Consider the following 15,644-nt stretch of genomic DNA (forward strand, 5'->3'; position numbering starts at 1 on the left):
TGGAGCAGAAGCTGTGTTCCACTCACCAGCAGTCCCAAAATCCTGCGGCGGGGGTCGTGGGTAGCTGGCGGGTGTCAGGCACCCCTGCGCTCCCGCTACCCCGGTGCTGATCAGGCCGGATGAGGCCTGTGGCCCTACTCAGGCCGGTTTCTGCTTCCCTAACTAATGCAGTCTCAGGTCCTGCGCAATTGGATTGGAGCAGAAGCTGTGTTCCACTCACCAGCAGTCCCAAAATCCGCTAGGTTTAAATTTTCCGGAGAAAATCCTTTGATATTTCTGAAGTAGGGTGGTTCACAACCTAGATGATTAAGAACCATTTTGTAAATTACTGACTCAGATCTTAGTGAAATGTTCTAGTATTTTTCTACTTATACCTAGATACTTCAATTTCACTTGTAAAATTCCTATCCTGCTCCAGTGTTTAGTTGAGTACCCGGCCTCTTGATGTGTTATTGTGACAGGTGTAGAACTCATCTCCTGAACTTCCTTTGTCTTTGAGATTCCAGCTCATTTGCCAATTACTTTTGAGTTAATGACATTTAAAGAACTGATGCCCTTTTAGAGTCTGCCCATGCTCCAGTGGATGGCCCCTCACCCACACACATACTGGTAGCGCAGCTTGGATCCAGTGGCTTTAAAAAAAGGCTGCATGCGGTTGGAAGAGAAAAGTGGTGGAAAAAGTATATGGAAGGAGTTAGAGGGGAAGGAATTGGGGGTGGTTATATATAGGTGTGTGTGTGTGTGTCCCCATCCATCCGTCTGTCAGTATATGAAATTCTCAGGCAATATATTAAAAAGAGAAAGGGAAGCCGGGCGTGGTGGCGCACGCCTTTGATCCCAGCACTTGGGAGGTAGAGGCAAGTGGATTTCTGAGTTCAAGGCCAGCCTGGTCTACAGAGTAAGTGCCAGGACAGCCAGGGCTATACAGAGAAACCCTGTCTTGGAAAACAAAAAACAAAACAAAAAAAGGGAGCAGATTCTCCCAGAGTGTCTCTTACTGTGACTGTATGTATCCTTCAAAGCAATCACTGTAGGTGAAAAGTCTCTGTAGTCCTTTTGTAGACGTTCGTCCCTGGTTCTTCCTCCCAGCCCCATGTTCCCAGAAAGAAGACTCAGACTCAAAATATATTTACAGATTTACCTTGGCCATATAGCTAGGCTCTTCTCTGACTAGATATCCCATATATTCCAGCCTATATTCTACCATGTGGCTGGTTCCCTGTGCTCAGGTACCATACCTTCAGCTCATCACATCTTCCCAGCATGTCTCCCTGCTTCCTTCTCTCCTCAAACCCTTTCTCTATCTCTCCTGGATGTTTCACCTCTACTTCCTGCCTAAGCCATAGATCACATGCTATTTAATTGACAGGCGATGCATCCGTCCTGTACACAAGATGTTCTCTCTATACCCTGTTATTTGTTTCTGTTTATGTCATAACCTCTACCATACAATTCTGATTCATTGCAGCAGGCTATTCTTGAAGCTGCATTAGTTATAGACAATTTAAGAAGCTCCTTTAGTATTTAATAGAAAAGTTCATGTACACTAAATTTGTCCTTCTAGTTAACTAGGAACTTAAACACCATTGTATGTATAGTTATTGCAGAACAATGAGCTTAAAATGGTAAATACAAACTCAGAAGGAGTGGGTATAAGATGTGTTGAAGAAACAAGTATTTCCCAGAATCGTATTTTATGGCATCAGAGAACAATAAAACATTAAACTCAGTACATTTGCCTCTTTCTAGGCATGACAACCTTGTTTTAATTGGGAAATCTTTTTTTTGCTATTTCTTAGATTCTTTCAATTTAACTCAAACCACATGTTAATTATACATTTTCATATAAAATACTTTTACATTCCTGTTCTGTTAATTTTTAATTTCCTTCAATAAGAATTTCCAACTCAACAGCTACAGACTGGCAGGGGCAGAGAGTAGGAGTGAATCACGGCTGTGCATCTGGCCGTGACAGTCGCAGCCTGTCTGTACTGCTGGTCCTGTTCCTCTCCTCCCCCTCTGAGGATGCTCAGGACCACAGCATGGCATTGCATTTACGTAATTCTCTTCTGGAGAGTTTAGCACACTTTTACATATTGCTTGATTTTCTGGAAGATGTCTGAATGTGAGTGTGTACAGAACATATTCCATGAATGACACAGCAATGTCTTAGTGTAACATTATCATCATTAGTCTTACATTATTACTATTATAGAGTGGCAGATAGGTTTTTTTTTTTTTTGTCCAAACTTGGATACTTTTAAGGGTAAAAGTCAGTACTGTTAATAATTACACCAAGATAGCAGGTATAAATGAAGTCTCCCTGAAGCCCAGGGCCACGTTATTATATTCACCATATGGCTAATTGTAATTCTGCTTTATGCTGTACTTAACTCTTTAGAGTTTACCCCTTCCTAAGTTGTTATAAATTGCTCTAAGTATTACACCAATCTTTGTGTTATTAGAATTTATATAATTACTCGAAGCCTGTTAATATGGTTCAGTTTTCTCTAGTTACATGAAAGACCTATGCAGAGAGTTAATTGTGTGTGCAGATCTGTCTGTGCATGTGTGCAGTTGCACATACATTTGTGTGAGCATATGCTTAGAAGTTAAAGGAACCCTTGAATATTATTTCTTAGGAGCCATCCATTTTGTTTTATTTTGAATTAATATGTGTTACTAGAGCTCACCAGCTAGGTTAGGCTAGCACCAGAGATCTATTTTCCAGTAGCAGGATTACAGTAACAAGCTGTCATGTGTGGCTTTTGTTAAGTGGCTTCTGGAGATCAAAATCAGGTGCTTGGTGCATCTCTTACCTCAGAAAGGTTAAATTCTTTTTCCCGACTTAATGTTGTTATTTAAAAAAATTCTTTAGAAACAATATAGCTGCATAATGTTTTCTATAGCAAAACACTATTCAGTAATCCTTTCATAGATTTTATAATTTTATAGTTTCTTAGGTTCCCCAAATTTATTATCTTGATTTCTAAAAATGTCTTTATCTTTATTGAGGCCTGAATGGTGTGTGTTGTCTAATTTTATGTGTGTGTATATATTTGTATGTTGATATGCAGCATGATTTGATACACTTTATAAATATGTCCTAACACTTCATTTAAGTACTATTAGAGAGGTATAGTCATTTTTATGTTTTGGTTTTTGTTTTATTCTCTTTTTTTTCTTTTTCTTGGCCCTATAAGAGTTTAGCAAATGCCTGTTATTTTGTCATTCAGTTAAACAAGTTTGACCGAATATTTTGAAGTCCTGTTTATATGTAGTACTGTGTATGTATAGGGCAGTATGAAACATGAATATAAATATCAGTGAATTTACCATCATATGATGTTATAACTGTGTAATAAGAGGTGCATTCTGACAAATTATGTATTAGGAATTTGAATGAACTGTGGAAATGGCCTGTGCTTTAGAGAAAATAATTCCTGGCTTCGTGTTTCTTCAAATCTTGATGACATAGGTCCTTTGCAAAAAAAAAAAAAATGTATCCTTTGAAAGTTTTATACATACAATATTTTAATCTTATATCACTACCACCCTCCAAGTCCCCCAGTACCCCTTACATTTTTGATGCACATTTTACATACAACTTAGCAGAGAGATTTTACTTCAATTGTTTCTGAATTTTGAAAAACAAATACACCTTTATATTGATACATGGCATAATGGCATAGGTTTTAAGTATACAGCTTGATCTTGAAAAACATATAGACCTGTGACCTGTGAATTTGAGATACAGAACATTTGACCCTCACATTATTCTTTTGTAGAAGACAGCAGTGATACATTTTTCAGTTATGTAATCTTTTATGTATTGTTGGGTAGTAATTTTTCTCTAACTGCAATCAGATCTCATTTCCCATGCTTTTTTGATGTGTTTAAAGCCTGCCAGTGATCTGACCCTGACCAGAGATGTTAGGATTGCCTTATTGCCAGAGGCCATATAGCCATTAAAAAGATCACAGACTTGATGTGTGTGCACTGTCTTCCCTCGGTGTGTTGTAAATTGTTTGTGTTCCTGAAGAGCAGCTTGTTTCCTCTCTCCCTACTCTAGGGCAGCTCTTTAGAACATTTCTTCTCTCCAATAGCTGCAGTTCCCATTTTCCTCCGGAAACCTTGCCATCTGTCTTCAACCTGATGTTAGTTTTCTTTCTTTGTAAACATACTGTACTGGCTAGTTTTGTGTTAACTTGACACAGGCTGGAGTTATCACAGAGAAAGGAGCTTCAGGTGTGGAAATGCATCCTTGAGATCCTGTTCATTTAAGATACGCTTTTATGAAATTTGCTGTCATTTTGTTTGCTATACTCAGCTGTGAATCTCAGTATTTTTCATCTAGTATTTTATGTCTAAAATATTGGCTTAGAATTTTGTCTTAAACTTTTAAAAACTTTAACTGTATATGCCTCTATTTAACATGCTTATTTTGTGTCTCAGCTTGTTGAATATGTAGACTATGTCTGTAAAATATCTATTTGAAATTATGTGCATGCCAGGGGGGTGATGTGTGTATAAATGTCTTTGTAGGGGACAAAAGAGAGCATCAGATTCTGTGGAGCTGAAAGTATAGATGGTTGCAATCTGCCCAGTGTGGGACTGGGAACTGGCCCTGTCTGTACTTAGTCTCTGAGCCACTTCTCCAGCCCCTGTCATACTTATTATTAACTTTTCTAAAACCACAATTCTCAGCTATTTCATGTTTTGGTTGATCTTGAATGATTGATCTTTGAAATTTGGTGTTTTCCCCCTGTATGTCAGTAACTGGACTAACTGAGTGCCACACATTTTAAATATTGTCATCTTGAGTACAGGATATTTTGTGATTTATAAATGTTCTCAAGCTTTTTTGTAGAACTGGGTAAAATTACTTGGAAAAAATTGAGTTGATGGGTGAGAAGGGACTCATACTTAGTACATTTTAGGAGGGATCGGTGTGGCATCATTCATTTCAGGGCGAATATTCTGTGGTAATGAAGCAAGGCCAGTCTTGGTATTCTTGCTGGTGAGTTCTATATTAGGAGGTATTTCACTGTGATTGAAATAGGCACAGTGCCCTCCTTGTGTGAGAAAGCATCAGGGTTGCTTTCTCCAGCATTCTGAGATGAATTTCTTTCCTTCAGTTTATTCCTCACATGTATGTATGTGGAAGTCAGTTCATGGCACAAAGAATACATTCTAAGTTTCCAGGCTCACTCTTAAACACATCCCTTGGTCTCCACACTCCCACTGTGTTTTTTTCTTTGAGAGAAATGGCTTGATTTCTTATAGCTTCTTTTTTCTTGTAACATGTCCTATACAGGAATCAGTTCTGTCAATTTAGGACACTTATCCCATTCCCTGAGCTGCCAAATTATTGATTCTGGTCTTTCTTGGATCACTGTCCTTGGCTGCTTTGTGTTCAGTGTCTAAAAAATGGTGTCCATATAGTTTGCCTGGAATTTTTGTTGCTCTGTGTAGGAGGACGCTAAATCTAGACTCTTGTAACTTCATCTATACTGGAAATGAACAGTTTGACTTATCAATTTTAACAAGTAGAACATGAAGATTTAAATATGTAACCTTTCCTTAAATAGTCACGATACTTCTGAGTAATTTGACCTAGTATTGATGCTGTGCTAATTGGATATAATATTGACTCACATTATTGCAAAGGTATTGGTTTGCATCCATTCCAGAGTGGCAAAAAAAGTCAAGTTAGTAAGTTAGTAGTTAAAGAATTTGGAAACTTGGAGCCAAAGCCTGATGGTAGAGTTTGATGAATGCCTTAACGCCAATGACTTTGGTATATTTCTGGTTGTCATGGTACCTATTTATGGTAACCTTAATACAGCAGCACCTCCATCCCTTCACTTCTGGGAACATTTTACAAGACTTCCCAGTGGATGTCTGAAACAGCAGATAGTATTGGACCCTATATGTAGTGTGTTTTCCTGAACATGCAGACCTATTACAATATTAATTTGTAGCTTGGGCTGGGTAAGGAATTAACAACTCATAGATTTCATTAGTATCATACAAGTTTTCCTCCTCAAGGTGAAAGTTTTATTCCCTTTTCACTAAGGGACATTGTGACTTCTTTTGGCATATCTGAATATTCACATCCTAGTCAGAAGAAGAGCATGACTGTGAGCTTTCATTATGGTACCCAGACCAGTGCACAGTTTACATCTTATATATAGTTAAAGAAACTATAGAAAGCACAACTTGAGAAAGGAGGACCAACCTTAATAGTAACAGTTTCTCAACATGCTACAGGTATTCTTCAGCTAAGAAACCTACTGTATTAAAATATGTAAGAAGCCGGGCGTGGTGGCACACGCCTTTATTCCCAGCACTCGGGAGGCAGAGGCAGGCAGATTTCTGAGTTCGAGGCCAGCCTGGTCTACAAAGTGAGTTCCAGGACAGCCAGGGCTATACAGANAAATTCACTTAACAGTGAATAAACTCACCATAAAGTAGAAACATCTGACTTATGTCACTGTTATGGGTTCTCTGTTAAAATCTTTCTGCCTCCGTCTCTGTTGCTTTATCTACATAGGGAAGTTTTTTTGGTTTTGTCTTTTTGAAATAACATAGTTTTAATCCGTCTTCTGTCAATATATTTGGACTAATTGGTGTTTTCCTAATGCCATTACGTAGTACCACGTTTTAAATTAATGGGCAGACTAAAGGAATCCTAGATATTTTGCATTGTAATCATAATAGTGAGGAGGCATCATTGATGTAGCTCACACCATCCTGATGATTTCAGTGTTGGGTTTCTCACTGGCAGTGGTGGTGCAAGCCTTTACTCCAAGCACTCAGGAGGGAGAATCAGGCTTTGAGTTTGAGGCCTACAGAGTAAATTCCAGGGCTACTCAGCGATACCCTGTATTCAGCACTTCCCCTACAAGCAAACATTCTCAAGGTGTTTTTTTTGTTTGGTTTTGTTTTGTTTTTATAAATTATTGATTAAATTATCTATCTTTTCTTTATTGACTGGCCTATTGGATCAATATTATAAATAATGGTTAAGGTCTAACCTACCTTTACTGGAGTTGACAGTAATTATGAGGCCTGTTGGGCTGAGCTCTTCTGAGAATGGAATTTGAAGAAGTCATTCTGGTGCATTTATTACCGGTAGGCTGTGGCTTGTCAGATGGGTTTTGATTTTTGGTAGCTCATCGTGGTGAATTGATGCCGTAGCAGCAGGAAGTTAGTTGCAACTAACTGGGTGGAATTGAGTTATGCATGTGTTAAAGTATAAACTGCCCAAGTGATTTTCCAGTTTTTATCAACATTGAGTTTAAATATCTGAACTTAGGAACCGAAGACTTTTTTCACATTTTAAATAATTTACCATTTGCTATAAGGTATTAGTGAGAACATAGTCCCAGCTGTGTTCTTTTATATTTTTTCATTTATTTACTGACTGACTGACTGACTGGCTGGCTGGGATGGGGCACGAGTGCCACAGCACACCTGTGGAAGTCATAGGACAACTTAGAGGAGTTGGTTTTCTCTCTCTCTCTCTCTGCGGTTTCTGGGTATTGCACTCACTCAGATCTTCAGGCTTGTGTTTCATCTTTAACATGAGAATGTGGCTGATGAGGTAGCTCATCAGGCAAAGGCACTTGCCACCAAGCTTCATGGAACCCGAATGGTGGAAGGAGAAACTCCTTCCTGCTCTGGCCTGAAATTCCACATCCATGAACATGCAATTAATTTTATTATGTATTAATAAATATTAATAACAAATTAATAAAATAAAAGAGTGGGCACAGGAGTGGCAGTTTTCCTGTTGTGTGTTCTTCCTTCTAAGATCCTACACTAAGCTATCGCCATGTTACCCTTAAGTTGTTGATAAGGACCCATCTGCTGTAGTGACTCACTCACCAGGCCTTGAGATCGCATTATATTTTGACGACATGTGTGCTTTGGGAAAGTCTCTCTGCTTCCATCGTCAGGGAAGAGGCTCTAGTTTTCTTCCACATTTTAGTCTGGCATGTTTTGTTTTAGAATATCTTAAGTGGAACTCCGTAATATTGGGAAGTAGGAGACAGAAGAGAAGTTAAGTAGCCCGCAAATGTCTGACAGTGGGACTCAGACTTTGAATGTATGTCAGATTCCAGAGTTTTGAGTGTGGTGATAAGTCGTGTCTCTTGCATACTGAGGCTTATTGAGAGTCCAGATTTTATATACCAGAGAGTAGAATAAAACCTGTGCAGTCCACGAACTGAAAGTAGGAAGTCACTGAGGCAGCTCTGGGCCACCTGTGTGTCCATCTACCCTCTTCCTCTCTGAGTAACCTCTGCTGCTGTTCTTACTTATTCTCTGTGTGTTTATTGGCGTCAGCTGGTCCACTTAGCACCTGGTTCATGGCGACGGCGACTGCTATGGTACTTTTAAAACCAGACTATTTACCTCCTTGAAGATCCAGAATCGTAGCTAAAGCATGGACTTCCATGATTTTAATTGCAGGGTTTTTTTGTTTTGTTTTGTTTTGCTTGGTTTTTTTTGTTTGTTTGTTTTGTTTTTTTGTGAGGAAAAAACCTATCATTCTTGTATAGTTGCAGTTCTCCTTTAGGTGAGCTATCCGCCCTGTGATCAAGTGGCTGTGTAAGTGGGTGATAGAGTCGGGGAGGGATGATGGGATATGGGCATGGGTCTTTATTAATATAGTAGTTCTTAGGGGAAAGGGCTGAAACTAAACAGAATGTCCAATAGTAGTTTTAGTGCTATGCATTAGTTTTTATTACAGAGGAGTCACAAAAGCAACACTACAAAAACGTGATAGATATTACAGGTGCAAAAACTGAAATGCGTTTATGACATGACTATCTGCAACGACCAGTAAAACAATATATTTTATTTCTAGTGGTACTAGAATAGCTTATTTAGTATAGCCATCCCTGTGACTCCCTTTGGAAAGCATATAGAGTAAGCACTTATTCACAGAGCAGTCAGATTAGTACTGTCAGCTTATGATTTCTTGGAAGAGGTTTGTGTGTGTTTAGACATCTCTACCAAGGATGTTATTTACTTAATTGAATTTCAAATTTTGCTTTTGGATTTCTCAACTCATGTATTTTAGTAAGTTAAATGAGTTGTCTTTTGCTTATCTTTGTAGTTATTTATGAATTTTCAAAATTTCTCTAGTTGGCCTTTTTTTTTCCACCAAATTAATAGTTTAGAGAATTCTGAGCGATCAGGCACAATTTTGTGTTTTATAGGATAGAGAGGAGAGCTTAATGGAGCCAGATGTGCCTTTGAGTTTGTTGTTGCAAAGTTTTATTATCCTGTGATCATATTTTCTTAAAGCAAAAGTATTTTTAGATAATTCTAGGAAAAGTATAATTCCATCTATTTGGATTTTACCTAGCTTTCTTAGAAATGGTTATTTTATTGTTGGAGGAGGTTTTGGGGCATCCCAAACAACTGTAGGGGAAGTATCCTACTCTTGGTACTAGGGTTATTGTTTAAGAACCTATAGGTTTTGGAGGAACATTTTATCCTGTGTAGCGGCGCTCCCTCTCACATGGAAAGCACACACATGGAGTTTATAGAACAGTAGGCTTCCACATGACTGTTTCAAAGCTTCCTAGTGTTGGTCTCCTTCTCCTCCCCGGCTCTGCTTTCCTGCCTTCGCCTCTTTGCACTTGGGCCTTCCTCTCCATTGTTCTCCCCTTTGCCTGCATGTCACCAGTGTTGTGTTACCCACACCCCCTCTTGATTTGTTAAGCACACACTTCATATATAGCCATCAACTTATTCTGTAATTTCTCAGATATTAGCTAAGTATCACATCTCATCCACATGGATGGAAACTAGCTCATTTCTAAAGCCACAGAACTGTCCTTTTCAGTTAGTAGTGCTCACACAGTGAGGAGGATTTCCTGGGACATTCTTTTTGATGTGTATCCCATAAATGGAACCGTTGCTATTTGTTCCAGCTGACTGGACTGTTTCCAAAACTGGCTTCCTCTGCTCAGCCTCTCATCATGCTCTTCAGTCTCCATTTTCTATTCAGCTCTTGGATCTCTTCCAAGAGGAGCCGTTTCTAAGCATCTCAGGTACACTGATCCTACAGCCCCTAAGTCTTCTACTGGATCCTAAAGATAGCAGTTTGGAAGTGTAGGAAGGGTGGGTGGGAATAGCCAGACGAGCCCTTTTAACTATACCTTTACAAAAAGAAGTTTTGAAGCTTAGAAAAGTAAATGATTTGCTTAATATTATTATATAGCTGTTAAGTAGTTTATTCTTGTCAAACCAGAATGTTGTCATATCTGAGATGCTGCTGATTGTTAATATATAAAAATAAGAACTTTGCTTTTTGGGTTAAAGACACTTGGGACTGTGACTTTCTGCATTCTGAATTTCTGAAACAGTCTATGATCTACTTTTGAAACCAAGGAATAGTCAAGACAGATAAAGTTAAATAACAAAACGATGAGGAGGAGGAGAAGGAGAAGGAGAAGGAGAAGAAGAAGAGGAGGAGGAAGAGGAGGAGGAGGAAGAAGAGGAGGAGGAGGAGGAGAAATGTTGAGTTAGAAAGTACAATGATTTAAAATATTCTACTTTTGAAACCAAGGAATAGTCAAGACAGATAAAGTAAAATAACAAAACAAGAAGAAGAAGAAGAAGAAGAAGAAGAAGAGGAGGAGGAGGAANAGGAGGAGGAGGAGGAGGAGGAGGAGGAGGAGGAGGAGGAGAGAAATGTTAGAAAGCACAATGATTTAAAATATTCTAATTTTTCCCTGTATACTTAGAGTAGTAATTTTATTTGGAGAAAGTTTGAGGAGATAAATGATTTACAGGCTATAAAAAATAGAATTTTTTTAATTTATTGAACAGTGGAAAAGAAATATTAAAGATCTGGTTAAGTTTTAACAGAGCTTAATTTTGCTGCTTTATCTCTAAATATTTTAAGGTATGCTTAATAAGGATATGCATAGGTTTATAAAATATGCTAGTATTACATTGTAGCCTCCTTTGAGTAATAGCTTAGATGGGAGAAAAATACTATGGTAAAAGTGATTGAGATTAGTGTTAGTTTTGGTTGGAAATACCTCATCACTGATTGTGTGTCAAAATGTAATATTGCGACAGTAGCTGAACTGTGCGCTTGACTGTAGCTCATGACATTGATTGGTGTCTCAACACTTGTCCATTGTCTTAATCTTGGGCATGTTACTTAACCTCCCTCGCCTTGGCTTCCCATTTGTAAAACAGAAGTAGTGCCTTCCTCACAGGACCATCACCAAGTTCAGACTCTATGGCTTTCTAAATCTTTGTGTGTGTGGATGTGTATTCACATGCAGTGTAAATAAATGTAGACTCATATCTACTAAGTGATAAACTTTGAATAAAAACCTTGCTGCCTCTGTTTTCATGATTAGAAGACATTTTGTAAAATGTGTTTAGCAAGCATGAGAAAATGGTTTAAAATACCAACAGTGTATTAATGTCTGGGAAAAAAGACACCACATAACACTCTTGTTCTTAGTTTATCAGGCTCAAAGGATCTTACTTATGTTTAACTTAATGTTTTCTCTTTCATAGTTTATCAGAGAAGATATGAAATATAAAGATGCTACGAATAAACATAGTCACCTGCACAGAGAAGATAAGCACATAACTGTTGAGGATTTGTGGAAACAGTGGAAAACATCAGAAGGTAAAACTGCAGTGCTCTGGAGCCTTGGCTTGTCTGCTTCTGCCCTGCTTGGCATTGGCAGCCCTACTAATTGCATATAATTATAGAGAAGATCATGTTTCTGTGAGAATATTTATATTTAAAAAAAAAAAAGACTTTCTTAGAGGCTGGGCGTGTGGTGCTGCATTCCTAGCAGTTGGGAGGCAGAGACAGGTGCAGTTTCTGTAATTTCAAGGCCAGCCTGGTCTACAGAGTGAGTCCAGGACATCCAGGGCTACACAAAGAAACCCTGTCAAAAACAAAACAAAACAAAATAAAAACAAAAAACCAACAAAAATAAGTAAACAAAAACCCCTAACTCTTAGATGCATTAAGTTACAGGCTATTTTTAGATACTTTGATATCACATACTAGACTGAATAGAAATGTTTGTTTGAGCTTATTGAGTGAGCTTTTAAATGGTATTCTTATGTTTTATCAAGTAAAAAGAGGAAACTGAGGTTTTCTTTTCAGTTGTGGATGTTTAAAGTCTTCAGGAGCCCAGGAATTTTAAGCTTTTCCTGAAGTCCTCTGTGAACCCTGCTAATGCTGTAATCTCTCTTGTATGCCTTGTATAATCTTGTCCAATGGAAGACATCCAGTTGAAACCCCCTATGCAGGCTGTTTTTCCAATGTATACAATTCTTCAACAAAGTATAATTCATAAGTTAGGCATAGTAAGAGATTGTTAGGAATAATAAATAACAAAGTAGAGTAGTTATACAATGAATTATAAATAAAAGTTTTGTGATATGTTACTCTTTAGCTATCATTAGAGCAGATAGCATATACTGTTTGGATTCTCTGGACAATTCATGTTCTTGCCAGAAAAGCACGAGAGTTTTGCTCTTCCCCTCCCTTCTCCCCTACCCTTCTCTCCTCTCTCCACATGGCCATGGGCCCCCTCTACTTCTCTACACTTATCCCTCTCTCTCTCTGCCTTTCTACAATAAATGCCTTAAAACCAAAAAAAAAAAAAAAAAAAAAAATTAAAAAAAAATAGCACAAGATTTTATTAAACTACTTAGGACAGTCATTTGACAATGAGCTGTTTATATTCCTGGAATTTTCCATCAATGCTTTTCTCACTGAGATGGACTGTTAGCTGAAACCACAAAAACTGACACTATAGTTGAAAGACTCCTGAACTTGCAGGATAAAATTTAGTAATTTGTATTTTATTTCCTTTATGTTTCTAAGTTGTACAAAATTTTGTACAGCACAAGAAAAACCTCATGACCCAAAGCCTTGGCACAGACACTAATGCCAGGGACTTACTACAATTTAAGCCGTTTCCAAAGTTCATTCAGTTTATTCTGCTTTTCAGTATCCGTTAACCAAATTATCCCTTTTCTAGTATTTCTGTTTTACAAATCTCAAACAGTTGTTATGGGATATATTTTTTTCCTAAAACTTTGAATAACAAAACGAAGGAACTGAAGAGACTTTTATAAAAAGATAAATAAAGTACTATAAACCAGTGGTGACATCTGGACACAGCAGCAGCGAAGCAGGATGGGATTGTGCAGAGCCGGTGGGGATCTGAAGGAAGACATGTCTCACTCAGATGGAGTCTCTATGACCACTTGTCACATCTGGAATATTTTTTTCTTGGACAAAATTCTTTTTAAGACAAAAAGGAGGGGTCAAAAATGCCTCTATTGTTTCTTATTTATTTTACTTATGTTGATTGTTGTAAATGCATAGCCTTGGTTTCTCAAAAGGACAACCTTTCGTAGCCTTTCTGTAGAGATCTACAGTGTTTCCGAGTAATCACCTTGAATGAACTATGCCAAAGGAATGTACTTGTGGGAGCTTTATTGTTCCCCATCACATCTGTGTCCTGTGTCATCTGTTCTTCACCTAGTAGAATAGTTTACTTATAATATAAATCTGAAGTGTTCAACACCCTAAAGTGGCCCACAGAAAAAGAAAAAAAACCAATACAAATCTTCACAAAGCACTTTAAGCCATGCCTCGGTGATGGTCACCTCTTTTACCTTTTGGCCTGTCTTCTTCACTTCCATCCAAATTAGATTGGCCTCTTCCTGTTTCACAGTGTGCAGGGACAGATGTCCTTTTGGCTGGCTTCCTTCTCTTTCTTTAATCTTTATCAAAGGCCAGTCTTCCATTGGAGCCTACTTCCTTTTCTATTCCTCATTTTTTCTGACACTCATGATCCTTCATGTCTTGTTCCCATGCCACACTGTGTCCGAAGTAGTAAAGCTAGCTTCTTCATCACATCCGCTCCTTACACGGTAGCTGAGGAGGAAGAGACTACTATGTTGACTCGTAAATCTCCACATGAGAGGACCTGTCCTCCCTTCCCACCTCGCAACTGTGTTCTGAGCAGATCTTTTATAACCCAGGAGAATATTTCTAGCTGTTTCCTTATACTTTAAGGCTTTCCCCAGGTAAACAGTCCCTTCTTTTTCTCTTAAGCTTTCGCACCTGTCCTCATCTATTTTATATTGCAACAAAGCAGTGATTTGATGTTAAGTCCAAATTGCTTGGCCAACTTTTCTAACTTGAGTTTGTTTTCTGAGTAGTTGGCATCCCACTTCTCTTTCTTAGGGGAAAAGGTCTGAGAGAAATGATTGCCAAATTCCTCCTAGCACAGATGCCCAGAGGGAAGGAGAAAGGAAAAAGCTGTGCGGAGGGAGGGTTCAGGCAATAAAACCTCATTACAAGTTTACACAGATGGGGTCGAGTCTCTCAATGCACAGTTATTAAAGGGCCACATAAGGCTGGGAATGGCCACTAGAGCACCACTGAAACTTGAGAGTTCTGCTTTGGTCGCTTGTATCATCTTTCTTTAAGATTTCTGTTAGAAAGCAAGTAGTCTTTTGAAAAGTTTTGAGAACTACTGAAAGTAAATATTAGAATGAATGTAAAAATACTAAATATTGATGAGTTGAATATGTAAAACAGAAGTGTGTGTGTGGCAGATACACACGGATATTCCTTCTCTGCCCCTCATTTTTAGGTATCCAATGGCTATATCAGTGGTGCTTTTCAGCATGATACTCAAAAAATGTGTGATGAATGATGAATGTCTGAAAATACAATGCTTGCTGAAAATACCATGTTCTGTATCCATTTCATCAGATATTTAGATTATGCTGTATACATTTCTGAAAAACTCACGCTTTGCAAAGTTAATTAACTTAAAATGACAGTTTGTGGGGCAAGTGGGCTGTGCTCCCAGACAGAAGAACCGGTAAGGTTGAGTGAGCTCAGATCCTGTAGCTCAGATTTGAGAACAGTGCAAGTGGGGCCAATGCCTGCCTGCCTAACTCTACCTGCTCTGGTACATGGAACCATGACCCTCCACTGGGGGACCATGACAGTCAGTCAGTAGGCCAAATACCCGAAGTCCTTCCTCATGCAAATAGAGCATTCCTAGCATCTTAGAGTGAACCAATGGGAACGATCTACCCCTGGATCCCACCCCATCCTCAGTGTTTTTAAAGTCCCTATCCACATGGAATAAAATGCACACGTTATTTCACTGAATATCGTCGGAGAGTGGCTGTCTTGCTGAGCTATAACACCTTGGTGAAGGGTTCTCTCTTCTGAAGCATTTGTCACTGGACCTTGGACCAGCCTGGCAGGACAGGTTCATACTCCTGCTGCTCCTGCCCCTACCACTGCCTACTGATGCCCCTGCTGCTGACATTGGTGCTGCCATGGCAATGGGAAAGAGCTGGGACCCCAGCTACCTGCCCCATGAGGGCTTTCCTTCTGAGAGCTGTAACACCTTGGCTGGGTTTCTGGCTGGGCCAGAGACCCATGGAACCTATTCTCGTGTTCTGCGGAGGAGGACAACTGTTAATGAAAAACAAAAGCGGGTGGAATCGATGACTCAAAAATCTGTGCAGCCTCGTAACCTGATCACCGGCAGTGCTGGCACTCATAAAAAGAAATTTGATATTACTAACCATTAAATGCT

The 15,644-nt window shown here is 38.8% G+C and overlaps 1 protein-coding gene across 1 annotated transcript in view; it reads left to right on the forward strand.

The window, feature by feature from the left end:
* Nucleotides 1-15,644, forward strand: part of Stim2 (stromal interaction molecule 2) — a 119,022-nt gene that overhangs the window by 61,709 nt on the left and 41,669 nt on the right. Inside the window, exon 3 of the mRNA XM_021162824.1 lies at nucleotides 11,560-11,674. Coding sequence (XP_021018483.1) covers nucleotides 11,560-11,674 — 115 coding nt within the window. The remainder of the gene's footprint in view (nucleotides 1-11,559; nucleotides 11,675-15,644) is intronic.

Source organism: Mus caroli, chromosome 5, assembly GCF_900094665.2.
Source record: "Mus caroli chromosome 5, CAROLI_EIJ_v1.1, whole genome shotgun sequence".
Lineage (NCBI taxonomy): Eukaryota > Metazoa > Chordata > Mammalia > Rodentia > Muridae > Mus > Mus caroli.